Genomic DNA, 17162 nt, shown 5'->3' on the forward strand with positions numbered 1-17162 from the left:
TTGCAGCTTGAGGTAGCAGCAGCTTCACGCAGCGATGATCTATAAGTGTTTCAAAGGCAGATGGGCAAAGTAACCTGCACTACAGTTGTTGTTACACAGCTTTTCCACAATAACCTGCTCTGTCAGCTCCCCTTCAGCGAGCTTTTGATAATGCTGTCCCATATGGGCTTGCTTAATAGAGCTGAGGTTAAATAATATCATGTTGACATAGCTGTGAACAAATTCATCAGCGTGCTACACATCTGGTATGTGGTTAACTATGAATCTTTTTAGATAATATGCACTTTGGGTGCAATGCACAACAACAGAGTGAGATTATTGGAGGTGGACCTGCAGGTGGGTAAGCTGTTGCATCTCTGTCTGCAAGAACTGTGGCAGCCTGAAGCACAACACTTTTCACATGTGGACGGAGAGTTTTCTAATTTCAGGATTTTTTCATACACATTTTTAGAAGATTCTCTGACCCTGAACCCTGATATCGCCACCCTGCTTTTTCCAGCTCAGCTCGCTACTGATGGGCTGCATCAGGCGATTTGTGGTTCTGGCTGACTAAACATGCAAAAAATGAAACTCTAGATAGTAAAAAGACACTTGTTTAAAGAAAAAAGAATGATCTCATTTGCTGTCTTGCAAGAAAGTTTTTCAAAAGTAAAATAATCTCAGTTTAATAAACCGTCTTAATTTCTTTCTAAATAATACAAATTCTTCTTAAGACAATTATTCCTACCCCAGTGGCAGATTTTTTCAGCAAAAATGTTTACAATTGAGGACATTTTGACTTGTATCTGTTTTTGTGGTTTGGGTAATAAGCTGGAAGCTAGAAAGCATGTTGTAGAGCTCGAGGACCCGGGTTACGCCGCCTCGGTTGCAAAGGTTCAACTCAGAATCTAATATTTACATAACAGGCAGGGAAAAAAAGTATCCATCATATTTGGTTTATCCACATTTCAGTTAAATTGGGAAAATCTCTGCTGGGAGAACTAAAATGCTTTTACTTTCCCAACAGATACCTTTAAGGATTTGCCCAGAATATCTCATGAAGGTGAAATGTATTCTAAACAGTTATTTAAAAGAGGTTAACTAGTTGTTTTTATTGTTGAGGAGCTTTTTTTACTCTCTTGAGTCTTCAGGGTCATAACCTTGTCCTTTAAAGGGAACCAACACAACCTTGTGTGATCGACAGAGGAAAAATGGCAAACAGAATCTGAATAAAACCAAGAACACAACTGAAAAACCAAAAACCGAACCAAAGTGCTCAGTCCATAAAGAATGTCAGGTCAGAAGTCACTAACGGTGGACAGCCAGGCTGCTTCAAAAAAGTTATCATACACCAAACCCATCTTTTTCCAGAAAACATAAGTATTTAAACCTCAAGGTTGTACTTAAAGCTGATAAGGAACATTTAAAAAGTCTGTTTCTTCCTTTTTTATATAGTTTGAAACATCTAATTTAAAGTTATCACAACTGTCAATTGAAGTTACTTATCTAGAGAGTCGCTCAAGTCCAGATGGCTCACATTTGACCTGAACTGACATTACAAACTCATTTATCTTGGTGGAAGTACTTAATGAATAAAGACAATGTTTAAATACTAAAAGGTCCATCATGACGTGTCTGGCCCTGTCTAGAAGGAAAAAGCTTTTGAAATAATCCCTAGATGTAATCACTGTCTTACTTTGAAAGCCCATTTCTTTCCTTTTTGTCCCATTATGGGTGTGACTTTCATTCATTATATTTCACAAGATATTACGCTCCCCATTTGTTGGAAACTGACAAAGGGCCTGCGCAGTGTATTAAAAGCTCCCATTAAAATAACGAAGCAACATTTCGATCTCTCACAGATCTCAGTGAGGCCATGTCAAACAATGAAGAACAGCTCAAAGAGCTTTGCCCGCACTGTTGAGGTGTCTTCCTTTTTGTCTCCCTTTTTAAAAGTCATGGTAATTAGAGGGAACTTTGCGTGTAGCATAATGCTCAAGTTATTAGCATTGAACCATTTTGACGTGGCACAAACCTTTTATGCTGCAGGTCTGCACTTTCTGAAATGTGCAGACCACAATAATTATTGAGGGTTTTTTGATTACAAAAGGGCTGAACTTACCAGAGTTTGGATCGACAGAGAAATACGGTTGCCCCTGCAGTATGCTGTAGACCAGTTTAGCACTGTTCCCATACACTGGATCATCAGCATCTGTGGCTGTTACCGTGGTAACCGAGGTACCTGTGGTGCAGAAGAACAGAGTTAAGGAATGCAACTCTACAGGCAATCATCTCTGAATGGCTGCAAACTGAAATGTGGAAGCCAGTCTGGATCGGCGTGTTCACCCCGATGGGGGTTGATTAGTTCACAGATCTTAATTCTCGTGTCACAGCTTTTTCCAAGAGAAAGGAAGAAATGTGGGGTTCCTTTTGGTACTGTTAAGAAAACTAATATCTGATCAAGGTTTACAAAATATTGCATTAATGTGAGCATTAATGTACACACACAGTACAACGGAAGTTCTTGTGGTAAGCGTGACAAGATCTCAGTAGAGAAATATGTCATACAGGAAGTGTGGCTTAATTGAGCAAAGTAGTCATGTCAGTGTTGATTAGCCGTTTAATGTCTTTTAGTACCAGTTTTTGCTGAATTGTTAAGACAAAAGCAAATCAACGTTGATGCCAATGCGTCCCAAAAATACACAGCATGTGAAACATTTTCTAAAAAAATGTCCTGCTCTTACGATGCTTACGTTTGTCAGTACCACACATTTCAATGTTGTAAGAATGTCCTAAAACAACCCCTTTAAATATTTTTGTTTGATTTTACACAGTGGCAGAGCTAGAACATTTTACATGGGGGCAGAAGACTTTGGAAAAGTGGCAAAATGAGTGGAAAACAGATACAAATGGAAATTAGCTATTAAGATCCTATCTGGTGCAAGCATATTTGCTTTTTAAGCTCAATCTAGCTGTACGCTGTCCCGAGAAATTAACAAACAAAAGATCAACAATTTGCATTTCAAACAGTTTGATTATCGAAGGAAATAATTTTAGGAGCCAACATTTCATTTAAAATTATTGCTTTTGTTAAATTTGCATTACTTAAAGAAGCTTCCATTATTAGTTCTTAATCTTTGTCAATTATGATGATAATATTGACTCAAATATCAAGTGGGGGGGGGGGGGGGGCAAGCTTTTTGCTGGGGTAGGGGGGCTTCCCCTGCACACACCCCCATAGCCCCGCCCCCTATTTTACAATATATGTTCAACCAATGTACGTCTGCCCCAGTAATGTTGTGCAACTGAAACGTGTATTTACCTATTTGCTGAATGTTAATAGTTTTTGTCCCCGAAACATGCAAATAATATTAATTCCTGTCACATCAAAAATGCACAAAAATTAGATTTTTAATTAAAATATCCTTATTAAACTTGCAGGAAATATATCCCAGACTTTCATTAATATTCAATTTTACCGAATGCTCAAGGCAAATCTAAGAAGATAATAGTGAGGATTCAATGCAGCATTTTAGCTTATTTAAAAATATAAATTCACACCAGACATTAATATAAATAGAGAATAAGGGCAATTACATCTATTCAGTTGCAATTCACAGAGACTCAGCTTTTCTGCAGACTGGAAGTGGAAGAGAAAAGACATGCAAATAGGGAGCAATGTGCTAGCAGGAAGCTGCAGATGGCACGGTTATTGTTCCAGGAAAAGATGTTTAGAGGGGTTCAGACAACAAAGGGAGATGTCCCTCGTCATAGACGACACAGGTCCTGCCATGGGCCCCAAAATCTGCCCACTGCAGATGATACAGCTTCTAAAAAATCTGCGACAAGTAAACAGCATCCAGACGGTCCAGTTGCAGCAGCAGATGCGGCAGCATTCAGAGGCACAAATCAGACAGCTGCATTCTGTTGATGTTGACTCATATTTCCAATGTACGAAGCAATAACAAAAAAAAAAGTAAAAAAATGGCAACATTTATTGAGTGACAGGGAAGCAAAAACAACAACAACAAAAATCATGTTATGCTGAGTTCAAGCAACATCAAGCTTCCTGTGCTGTCAGCTACACGCGTCAACCATTGATTAATAGTCACCACCGTGTATGCGCTATCGCTACAACAAAACACAGAAAAAGCCACCTTTGCACTCTAACTGGAGTAGCAGTTTCACTGTCGCAACCCAATTATTTCACAGTGAGGGAGCTTCAAGTGGTCCTCTGGGACAGAGGTGTTCTAGTAATTCATAGTCTTATGATGACCCAGGTTGTTGTGTTGCCGAAGCTTACAGTGTACATTTCCTTCTGCTTGTTAAACCCCATGCTGTTTCTCAACGCTTAGATCACTGCAGATCAATGAGTGTTTTTTTTTCTTTCTTTCTTTTTCTCTTTGCCTCAAAAGCATAAAAAAAATGTAAAAATATATGTGTCAGTTGCGGAGTTGTTCTTCTTGACTCCTCTGAACTGTGCCTCAGATCATTTACTTTTAGTCTTTGCAAAATAAACAATGTGCCTTGTAGTTCGCATTCTTCCTCCGAGAATCTCACATTTTTATACATTTAAACTCCATTCAGGGACAGGACCTCAGGATGCTCTGCTATTTACGGCCCTGCCAGAACTGCAAATATGTCAGCTCAGTGATACAATATCAAATTAAAGCCGCGAGCAGCGTTGTATGGCCCGCAGGCGCTACCTGCACCCGCCGCCCCCCTTTGACCCGGCCTACCTGGCTGAGCGGCTGCTACACAGGCCTCATTCTGCCTCTCTAACTCAGCCACCCTAGTCAGTGCTGCACAAGACAAAATCATGTAAAAAATATATATGTATATATTCTGTTGGTTTTATCTCTAAAGCAACCATTTTATATTTTGATTGGGAGGGGGTGACAAACAGTTCTATGTCATTATTAGTTCATATTGTATGTTCTATTGTTTGGTTCAGCTTGAGCCAAAGATTCATGTATTCATTTTCACAAAATTCCGGTAAAAATGTGCTAGCAACAATGGGATGCCACTTTTGCTAGCTCGCCATGCTAACGCCATTCTAAATCTACAACTTCTAACCCCAACTTTTTTTCTCAAGTAGCTTCTCAGTGATCCTTGAAGAGTTATGAGGTGATAAATTGAAATCTCTTGAAGGGATTTAAATTTGTTGCTGGTACCAAATATGTTTTCTTTTTTTTAATTCAACGAAACATCAGAAAAGAAAAAAAGCGCTTTTTTTACCGTTTTGCGCGCCTCTTTTCTTCTCTTTCTTTACAGCACACTGGGTTCTTCGTTCTGATTGGCTGTTTATCTTGTCAGTCATTTTCTTCTATGCTGCGTCTCCTGTATCCCTTGTGCTATCTTAGATGACCCCACCCTTACATTGACGTGTTCTCCCTACCATGACAAAGGTGGATAAAGGTGGAAAGATTTCATGTAATCCATGGACACCAGTGAAGATCACAAATCATTGAAGAAAAAAGGTTCAGCGCACTGTCTAGTGGGTCTAGATGACCCAACTCCCAATGTCAAAGTGCCTAGGATAGCACAAGGGTTAAAGAAATGCTGAACAATGCCAGCTTGCTGTAGTTATATACATTTTTGATTATGATCAGATTTTTGTTTTCATTCTATGGTATTGGGTTTATCTTTTACAAAAAGGTGAACTTAAATGTTAAACCAAGAGACAAAAGTGGGAAAATGTTCATGCATGTCTGAGAAAAGTGTTTGGTGACGGCTCTTAGCCTTAAAACATCTCGAATCCTCCTTTGTGGATTTCACCTATCACAGGACATCTATGGTACATAACTCCTTCCTGACACGAGGGAACATTGTACATGAAACTTCGGTCGTGGTTGTAGACCAAAGTGTGTAAAAATGTAAAAATTGCCACAAAATTGCCGCCAAGCCATGGGTCCTGTGGCCATCCCATAATTTAAAAACTTCCTCTAGGTATCCCCGATATAGGTGTTTTGGTTTCATTCATTCGCTTTGACTGTTTCGCTAACTGTGATGTCATCATTTTTTAGTTTTTAAAGTATGTGCAGGGTGTGAAATGTTTTTTTTTTTTTGGGCGTGACATTTTTGCTCAAAGGCACAGTAAGAAAGAAGAATTGTGAGAACAATATGTTTTTTTGCAGTGAGTGGCCATAATAAAGAATTTGCCAACGTTTAAATTGCATTCTAGAGATTTAATTCCACTTGCAGCAGTTTTTCCCAGAAGCCCATTAGATTCTGTGTGTCACACATGTTTGCCAATTGTCAATTGACTGAAAGAAGAGGTGGTTAAGGAAATTGTGCCACCAATTTTCAGAGATTCTGAGCTTTATCTGCCTGAAAGTTAAATTACTTACCCCTAAAGAGGAACCAGCCATCTACACACTCCTAATTATGAAAAGTACCTTAGCGATTCAGGAAAGAGTCTGGCTGTGGAATATTGTCTTTAAAAATTCCGTTACACGATGTATTGAAGTGCAGAAATAGGACTTGGAAAAAAAAAATCTTCATAAAACAGTGGAATCTGTGAAGCATGAAATAACTCCCTCTCTCTTTCGCTCCCTCATGGGTAAGATGTGCCTCACCACCGCTGATATAAAAAAGAAGAAGAAATGGAGGATTAGAAAAGACAGTGTTTTGGTCTTATTTCAAATCAGTGCAGATTAGCTCGTCCTTCCAGTTATTAATGTGCAGAAATTCCAGGGACACTGCAGATCTGGATGCAGCTGCAGGCCAGAAAAACTGGCACTGAGACTGGGCTGTAGGAGGAATATTGTCTCTTGCCTTTATATGAAGCCTGTAACAATGTTGCGATTACAGTAATAGTAACACAACACCTACAATATCAACTTCCAGGCATGAAAAAGATAAATAGGTTTTTAAAACAAAAGCTGTGCTGTGAGGAATTAGCCATGTTAAACCCTGCAGTGGAAATTGAAGAATGTTCCTTGCTTGGAAGGCAATAGATACCCTGTTTACTTCACTGTTTCTGCGAGCTTTCTATGTTTCTCCATTCATGGTCAAACCTGAAATGTGGAAGTGTGTCCAATCACACCAGCCTGCCTCCAGACGGATTTTTCTCACTTTTCTGCTGTTTTTTTTAGCAGATGCCCAGACACTGAAGGATTGGACGTAACCTTTCTTTAGGGGAACAAATGTCCCTCTTTTGGACTGGGCATTGGCTTGCAGGGTTCCGTGCATTTAGTATTCATAAAAACATAGCTTGTATTCAAAGCCATTGTGATCCAAAATCTCATTAATCATGCCATTCCACTTATAAATCATTTTCAAAGCATGTCATTAACGGACATAAAGGTTACTAATGTAGTTTTGTGGTTGAAGGGCATTTGATGGCCAAAGGGGCTTTCTAATAAAGACATGGGGGCCTAGCCTTATGTTTTATCAACCGACAGAAATAATAGGGCCCACACTTCCTATTTACTCTGTACACTGGCTCAGTGATAGAAAATCAATAAGTATCTTCCCTGAACCAGAGAGACTGTAAATTGGGAGAGATGCAGCTTGGTGTGACACACAATGGCTGTGGAAGGACACTGCAGCTTATTTCAGCAACACTTTATCCTGTGACACAGCCAGAGCTGTACAGCCGCTTATTTCCTCAGAAGTGCTGCTGGATAATCAAACAGGAGGAAGTCATAAAGACGTAGCTTTGAGCTATCAGGAGATGCTCATTTGCAAACATGTTCTGCACACCACAGGTTGGCAGGAAAAGGAAATAAATTTGCAAATGAATTATACTTGTCTGCAGGTTTATCTAAAAATTGAGTCAATTTTCCCTTTTTTTTTAGCTCCATCTCTGCATCAAATTAGAGCTGATGCACAGGAAATGAATACGGAATCATTAGATATTGAATGTTGGAAAATATATTGTTGTCTTTTTTTGCAGCAGCAGCTAGTGGCATCATATGAAGCCACTAATGCAATTAAATGTGTAATAGGCTTGTTTTTTGTCAAATTTAACACTCCTGCTGAAAACTGTGCTCAAGGGATGTGCTGTATAATGTCACTGCAACGTGTAAGAATCTTTGAATATGTTGCTTGATTTTTCAAAAGAACCTAAAACAGGAGATGCATCCGCAGCATGATTAGTACAACTCCACAGGGAACCATTCCCATCTTAAGCATCCTCATATCTATAATCACGCCAAAAAAATTTGCCAATACAGTCCATTTCCTGGCACTGCAGTTCAAGAATTCTACTTGTTGCCTTTGCGTCTTCCAAGCATGGCAGCCATGTAAGATCTCAGCTCCTTTCGGTTGGGACCAGAAGCATGAAGGGGAAAAGACGAAGGCCATTCATATGTATGCAAGCAGCCAGGCATAAAGAAGGGATATGACTGAGGCACAGGGAGAGCCGTGGACTGCACGAAGCGAGGGACGAAAACCACCCCGCTGTGAGCCCTACCTGAGTAAAACAATACTGTTTATGTCTGACTGGCTTTACACTGCAGGGGTCGAATGAGAGGCAAAGAGACACGGATGTACAGAAGCGCAGGACAGAGGGGCAGCTGTGTGCAAAATACCTAAGAGTTTGAAGGTTGTTTTTGCAGTACAGTTGTAATATATTATTTTTTCTCATAATGTTTTTTAGATACTTTTTTTTTATCACTACTTCATCAGCAATAAATGTGAACATCAAAAAATTTTGTTTTGGGAAATTTCTATCATTGAAAACGATGCATGAATCAAATTTAAGCTTTCGTTCCCAAATGTTTACACATGAAAGGTCATTATAATAACGCAACATTAGAGAGTCTGCAAACATTTTTATGGAGCCCATTACAGAAACAGTGACGTGAAATAAATGCCTGCCAGTCCACCACAAGACCAAACTCAGGAAAATGAATGCAATGCACAGTTAAAATTCACCAAAATTGAGGTTTTCCACCTCCAGAAGAAAAATGTGGACATGCATGGAGACAAACTAAAGGCAATACCATATTAATTGGTAGACTATGGCACCTTTCAAACATGTAGGTAATTCAAGGGGTTCCTTATACCAGAATTTTTTAGCCATAGCACTGCTTTCACACCACCATGACTTAACGTTCTTAAAATGGTAACAAATGCTACCCTGTCGTTAACTATGGTTTGCTGTGTCTTAGTCAAATGCACTCGTACAGGCGTTGTCTAAGCCTTTGGAGGGTTGTAGAAAAGTGTGGCGCCTCTTAAGGGGGGAGCCTTAAAAGACATCAATTGTCATGCATGCGGTACGTGTACCGTGAAGTTTTCGTAATACTAATGTAACTAACACGCACCTATGACGTACAGGGATGTTATCAGTCTTCTTACACCGGTCTGTAGTCATTGGTAAGATGTGGGACTGGCCCTGTACTGACCATGCGCTAACGCCGCATGCACAGTGCAGGCAACTGCTTGTAGGATGCCTGTACAAATTATACTGTTTAATTTCCTTATTTCTAACAGTCAGGCTGCACGCAAGGAGGGCACACTTATCACATCAATAGGACTTATGGCCTCCTTGCACAGTCTGCAGAAAATCAAAATTCTGCAACGTGCCTGCATTTCACCAACTTCAATCTTACTTATCCGTATGTGTTGTGTGTTCGCTTCAACTGGTAACTCACAGCATGAACATTTTCGCTCAAGCGATCTATGCTTCTAAAACTTTGTGCGTACCAAACCGTGCCATGTAGAGGTTTGCCCATGTTTATTGCCAGCAGACAGCCTGTATCCACTTCCTTGAAATACCCCTTTGACACACGTATTTTTCATTAAGCTTGTGATTTGTCCTGTGGATTAAAGTTCTTACACATAATATATAATGTTTTCACTCCGGTTAGTTTGCTTCTGTTTAGTTTCCTGTAAGTTCTGTTCGCATTCATACTGAAGTAAACCACACCAAAGTACAGTTGGATGTGAAATGAAATTCACTGTTTATGTCTTCCCTAAACTTCATTCTTTCGGGGAAAAAAGCACATCATCAAAGGAAATCAAACCTTTCAGTGTGAGTAAGCCTTAAGGTGCTTACCACTGCACCACTGTGCAGCACACTTGTTACTTTATTTGCCCAGTGCGTATCGTTTTCTAACTGGTAAAAGAAACACGTTAGCCTCAATATTATTTGTGCTGTTTTAAATCTGACATTGCTGCTTCGCTGCAGCAAACAGTTGCACAACTAAATCAACATCTGTGCCTAAAGGAGAACTGACATGGAAAAACTCATTGCACTAGATACAGATGCTGCAGCTTTTGTATGACTCTGCAACACCAGCATGCCATGTGAAAGCACACTCTGGAGTAAAAATAGCCAGCCTCTGTTTGCTCTGTGTGAACAAGAAATAGGCGAGCAAAAAGCTCCCCATGCGAGGAGGTTTTTTTTTATGCATCATTGTATCAAGTGGTATTGAAAGAGAATAAAGTTTCATTTCTTCACATTGGACAATCTTTCAAGCCAATGGCAATATGTTTTTCTTAGCATTAGCAAATTAATATAATGGATTTACGATGAATTTGTCTGTCTCCCCTTTTTTCTGTTTTTCTAGGTCAGGAAAATGATGTACCAAAGCATTCTTTTGAAATGGCTGGTCTGTGGAGATGGACCATCCCCTGGTAATGCCATTGTGGTGACAGGAAAGTGATTATATATTGATCACGATCACATAGATTCTAGCATTGCTCTCTCTCCTGTCTGTGGGTGAGGATAATAGCTCACGATCAGACATGGAGAATGACATCCCATCTCTCCAGGCACTGCCGCCAGAACTATTTTTGGATATTAGCACCTAAGTGATTGAAATGCATGTGCACGGATGGGGAATGACACAAGAATCGAGAGGCGATAAGCACCTTGACGATGAATATTGTCAAATGCAAAGAGCAGTTTGTGATGCGGTGGGCCTGAGCTCTCAATAACACCCCACCAAAAAAAAAAAAAAAAATTTGAAATGTGTAGGAAGAGGAGACATTCACGCTTGGTGATGCTTTCTTTCTTACATCCATCCAATTTCTCAGAGGAGAGAGAAGATGATGTACGTGGCGCAAGGCCATTTGATTTTCCTTGTAAAGTCAGTTTTAGAGTCCTGGACCACAAAGGGGCATTTAGGCAACAATGTTGTCAGGCGTTATAAAATCTTCAGAGAAATTGGCATTTTTATGATGAGCTGTTGAGTCTATATTTTTAATCTTTGCCAACAAGGCCTTGATGAAGTTTCCACTACAAGTCTGAAGCCCAGGCTGCAAATAAAACTGAATTCCCCCAAAGTTCTGTGTTTAAATTGCCAAGTATTTTAGATGTAAGGCGTAGAGAAAACGGGGTTCCCAAAAGTCCATCAGTCTTTATGACAGCATATTTCACGTTCCAGCATAGGGTATAGCACAAAACTAACGTGGAGTACCCTGTGGACGCTTAAAAGATAAAGTATGTAAGCATTTATATCAGTCTGTAACACACTTTTCAAAATTAGACTTGGCCTAATCCAAGGGGGCCAAGGGAGGGTTTACAACAATGAAAAAAAAAAGAAATCTTGAAGATAAGATATGGTTGTCAGCTTCCAAGAAATTGTTCCCAAGAGCCAGTGATGGATAAGGGACGCTGCACTTTTGAAGAGTACGGGCACTGTCACACTTAAGCACTTACATTGTCATTGTTGCAGCACAATTACTAGTCTTTTATAAGACAAAGAGGGAGCCGTCACAGAGAATCCGGGAACTGTGCTTGTGCATGTGTTTGTGAGCTTGTCTGTTTGTGTGTGCGTGAGAGAGTACAGCATGTGTGTGGTGTGTGCATGACATCCCCTTTTCAAGGAGTCAGCTACTGAGTCTGCAGCCTTGACAAGCCACTTACAGGAACGGTAAGAACAAAATAATTAAGAGGGTCCTTTGTTCCTCACTGATGGCAATGACATATGCCGACATTTTAAAGAGTTGTGTCATTGATTCACTTTAATTAGTTCATAAGCAATGTGTGCAACATGCAGATAGAGTTCAGGACTGAAAGTCGAGGACGGAAAATTGGGCACTTTGCATGTTTAATTGCTCCCAAGGCATTTACAATAGCAAGGTAATAACAAAGACTAAGGCAAAGTATTTGGTCTAATGAACAACTTTATCATGAGTAAATGAACAAAATGTTGCCTAATTTGAAAACTTTGCCACAGGGGCAAGGGTATTTAATGTGAATTATGCTTCTTCAACAAAAAAGGGGTAAAAAATGAGAGTCAGCAGAATGCAAAACTGTAGTGTGAAATGAACTTGTACTTCCTCTTTTTACCCTACAAGAGTGGAACTCGCCCCTGATAAAAATGACTTGTTGAAAAGGTATTCCCTCATTTCAAAAATTGCATGTGTGGACACATTTTTATGAACAAGGTTTTTACCTTGATGCAGTTTTAGATGAAATAGTTAGAAGCAAATCATGCGACTAATTGTGTGAGGATTATGAGCTTTGGTTTTTGTCAGTTATGATTTTGGTCATGTTCTGTTTGGAATTGTCCCTCAGTCACACCAGTTTCAGGTTTGTCATGATCCACAGCAGCCTTCATTTCAGTTAATTGCCCTCTGTCTATTTAAGTGCCGGCTTTCAGTTCTACCTTGTCGGGTCGTTTGCTCTGCTCTATTGTCACCTTTTTTTTGGTGTCTCCATGGGTTTGTCATGTTTTAGTTTTCGTATTGAAGGTTTTAGTTACTGTCACATTGCCAAGTCTCTGGCATTTTAGGTCCTACACCACCAGTTCCTGACTAATTGTGTGTTTTCAGTCAGACAATTTATTTATTAATTTTTTTTTTTTGCTTAACACAAATCAGCAGTACTGATGTTAGACTGAAAGTTACTGGAGCAAAAATAAAAATGGTTTGAATACTGTTCCAACTGACTTTTGTTTCAGCTGGTGTGCTTTAACACTTTACAATTTTATAAATGCAGGTTGAAGGAAAGGTTGGACAAAAAAAAGAAGTTTAGGGTTAAATAAAAAAAGGTTTGTGTTAAAAAAAATGATCAAAAGGTATGTTTCAAGAAATGTACCTTCTTGGAAAACCACCAAATAATGTCATTACATGAAGAGACAAGGTATTAGGTTTTTGCAGGTAAGGGACCTAATTGATAACACTTGACTGTAAATGAAAACTGGACTGAGTGACCCCTCCTCCTGGCGTATCATGAGGGAACAGGAAGTACCTGCTGGCTTCAATAAGCCAAAATCCCAAAGACTTCTATAAAGAAATAAACAGCTATTGGTCAGTCATTCTACTCATCAGAATCATCATTCTTGCTCTGCCTTATTTTCTAACCTGTTTTTGATTAAAAGAAATTCTCTCCATATTTTCCTGTATTTTCCTTATTCAAGTTCAAAAATGACCAATCACGTGCCTCAATATAAATAGGTTGTGCCTGCTGATTCACCTTTCCAACCTAAAACTTTTGACAAGTTTGGCATAGCCCACTTTCAAGTGGTAGGGGTGTGGACTTCCAACAAGCTCACTCTTGATTAACGAGGGTGGTTGCTATAGAAACGTTGACTCAAACTGACTTAGTTTAATCACTGCTTACTGACTGCTTCCGGCTCCAACCGGGCAATGTCTGTATCGCAAAAAAAAAAAAAAAAAAATGGGAGCTAAATTGACTTCATTTTGTTGGAGCTGGAAGTAAACCATTTTCTATGGGTGATGTCACACTCAACTCAGTCCAGCTCTCATTAACAGTCAGAAACAACCAAGAAAATCAGACAGGCAGGGAGGGGGATTCAAACCCTGCCAAATCTAATGTTTTCAAAATAAAATAGAAAAGACTGTAAAGAATCAACAAAACTAATGAGCTTTGCTAAACAAAGAGACAACAAGCAACCAAAGTCATGAAAGACTTAAACAGGACCCAATAAGTTATGGCCGCTCCCACACAGCCTCTTTGCTCCACCTTTGTGTTGTTTTAGATGGAGAGTCACTGGAAAGCCTTCAGATCAACATTTTTAATGGTCACAGACCATTAAATTGAAGTTATTATTGCTATAACTACAGAAATGTCCAATGTGTTGTGATTGCACAGGGACCTGACATCGTCCTTTGGTTCCACAGTGATACAACTCAACAGACAAGCAAGGATTCTTAAAATCGACCATCAACTCCATCAAAACAGTTTTTATTTTCAATGTTGGCTAAACATTGAAAAAAAATGACTACACGAACATCCATATGAACAGATTTGAACTTTTGCTTTATGGACTTTCTGTATTAGTATTCTTGTTTTGTGTTAGATCCAGCCGTCAAGACATAAATAAGATTTATGATGAAATAAGATTACAATTAAACAGCAAAGTATATTAAAAACACATTCAACAAAATATGGGAGGAGTGACTACATTTAAAAGCTGTGAAATGAAACACACTGGTCAGCTTTACAAAGGGTGGAAAATCTTGATGTCTGCCCTCTTTAACATTCCGTCAAAGAATTCTCTTTTAAGCAGAAAACTGTAGCTTTTCTTCTGATCTGTGGGGTTTAAGCCCCACACAGCACCACATGACAAAATCTTCCTGCCAACCATCAGGCCACATGAGCAGAAAGGAGAAAAAAAACAAAAAAAAAAAAACACAACCTCAGATAACTGTGATCTACTTGTGGAAGGCAGACAGGCAGAAACCTTGCTGATTCAACACAGGGGAAAAACATTGGCAAAGCAGTGCGTAAAAATGATTTTGCCACAGCATGGTCATTTGGAGTGTTAACGTCTAGTTTGTGAATCATTTAAAGGCACAACTGCTCATTCTCTCATCAGCCTCTCACTGTGAGTTTCTGGGAGCAAGATAAAACAAAATATTCTGAAGTTTGAACACTTACTTTCTTGTAATTATTTATTTATTTTACTTTGGCCTCTAAATAATTTGAGTTTTTTTGTGTGTGTTTTTAATAAATCGGATGGGTCAGAAAGTTGCATTATGACATGATTCAACATGCTCTTTGGTGGTGCCGCAAAACCAATACCCAAATTTAATATTTAGATTTAAATCCTTAAGGATAAAAAAAAACGTTAACATTGGATTACTAATATGATAATTAGGAAACACAAGGTAATCTTATTACATGCAAGGATAGAGAACAACCCAGCAAAGAGTTCTCTAGGCTGTAGCACTACAAGAAAATATTTTTCAGCTGAGTGCATTAATTCTGTTCATGCATTCTGCAGGTTAAAATAAAAAATAACCAACCAACCCTCCCATCGTCTCCCTTTTCCCTCCCCTTGAACTGCTCCAAGCTGCTGAGTGACAGCTGTGGGCCATAGCCCCGGCAATTTGCCCATCTCAAAGTAATGGGCCAGAGGAGTCCTCTACCTCCCACACAACTGGATTAGGACACTCAACTGAAAGAAGCCCTGTTGCCAGTTTTAACAGCAAGCGCTTTCTAAGTAATGCACACTGTCATCTGACAGCCATCCCGGAGCAGGAAGGGTTAAAGAGTATATTCCCAGAGGAATGTCGAAACCTACTTGGTATACGTGACTGGTGACTCAATGTCTCCGTCAGCCGGTGAGAGCGGTGCTCTGCTGCCGTCTGACAAGCAATCAATCACAGAGAACACACAGACAGAGGGCTGCATGCTGCCACATAAAGAGACAGCACGGCAGGCGCGCTAAAATACACGCCGGCAGCGCACGCTGACGCACGCAGACACACATATCTGTAATGCTGATAGACACACATTAATGCACTTGTTAAGGTGCTGACAGTCACAAATCACAGGAAGGCAAGCAGGCGCACAAACACACCCATAAACACACAAAACGGAAGACCCTGAAAGACAAAAGGGAAAGAGGAAGGAAAAAGTGGACCATGGATTTACAGTCAAGCAATCCTCAGGTTTGTTTACACTCCCAGAAGAGAAGTGAAATTTAAAGGGCTATCTCTGCAGCGTGCTGGAGACCAGATTCACCCAATTACACAGCAGCCTCCAGTGTGACATAGCAAACCTGCTTTAGGATTGACTGTGTGCAACTCTTCCTGTGCATGTATGAGTGTGTGCGTGCTCACACCGGGCTGTGACTTTGGTAAAACCACAAACTGACTCAATCCAAGCTGCTGCGTTCACAGCAATACGGCTGCCGGTGCTTAAGCACACAAACAGCCGAGGAGCACAAGACTCCTGCCACAGATGAACTCCCTACGAGACACCAAGACAAGAGGGGAAAACACTAAGCCACAAGAGCCTTCCAGATGAAGTTAACAAAAACTCATATTAAAACAAAATGACATCAATATTTTAAGTGATTCCTAAAAACAAAAAAACCTTTTCAAACTCAATAAAGGAGCAAAAAAAAGTCTGCTTTTTTCTCCTCCTTTGTTTTTCAGGTTTTTCTTTATTGCATCAGACAGCTGAGGTGCGTGGAGTCTGCAGGAGCCAGCCAAGGGCTTTAGTTAATGGGACAGACATCAAAGGGAAGGCCTCGCCTGCACTGGAGATTTGATCCTTTCGTCTTATCAGCTTCTTTTTCGAATGACCTTGCTGTACCGACCTTTATGCTTCTCCACTTTTATTCTCCAGCGGTGATTGGATGGGCCTCTGTAGTCTCAAATCCCTGCCACCTTGATGAATGTGTTCCACAGCTATTTATGTTGCACTTACCTATCCCTCTCCACCACCAGCAACAGTAGGATACATTAATCTTACTAGTGGCCAAAAGTGCTTAAGTGGGAAGAATGTATGCATTTTTGATTATGTTCTACACAAAACAAATTATTTGCACAAAAACTAAAAGAAAAAGAAAACAATTTTTTACAGTTTTCTTTATAAAGAGGTCAAAAGTCCAAGTTAGAAAAAAGCATCACAGTCCCATCTATTCTACCTTTGCTGGAGATAAAGCAGCACTGTGCTCTCTTGTGGCTTTGGATTGACTCATTAGTCACCTCTTTGTATTCTATAGAAGTCAGATGAGATGAATGTCAATGAGATGAAGGCAAACTGGATTTCTTTTGTGGACAGTGGAACTAAAATGCAGCACAGCAGATGTTAAAGATGCGGCACACAACCTCAGAAAATGAGAATAATTATCTGTCTACTCAGGGCCAACTTAACAAAGAGAGCCTCTCAGAAAGATATGATGGTAAAACACCTTTTTTTTCTGTTCTCACTCCTCTTTTATCCTTTCACACTGATCCTGCTGTGGCATTTAATTCCCATTGTGAGTGGTTTCTTTCACGCTGCATTCCTGCATCCCATTATCAAA

The 17162-nt window shown here is 39.8% G+C and overlaps 1 protein-coding gene across 2 annotated transcripts in view; it reads right to left on the reverse strand.

Moving 5' to 3' along the window:
- Nucleotides 1-17162, reverse strand: part of cdh8 (cadherin 8) — a 117524-nt gene that overhangs the window by 34960 nt on the left and 65402 nt on the right. For both annotated transcript variants that reach the window (XM_023953698.1, XM_023953697.1), the window contains exon 4: nt 2102-2221. In XM_023953698.1, coding sequence (XP_023809466.1) covers nt 2102-2221 — 120 coding nt within the window. The remainder of the gene's footprint in view (nt 1-2101; nt 2222-17162) is intronic.

Source organism: Oryzias latipes, chromosome 3 (genome assembly GCF_002234675.1).
Source record: "Oryzias latipes chromosome 3, ASM223467v1".
Taxonomy (NCBI): Eukaryota; Metazoa; Chordata; class Actinopteri; order Beloniformes; family Adrianichthyidae; genus Oryzias; species Oryzias latipes.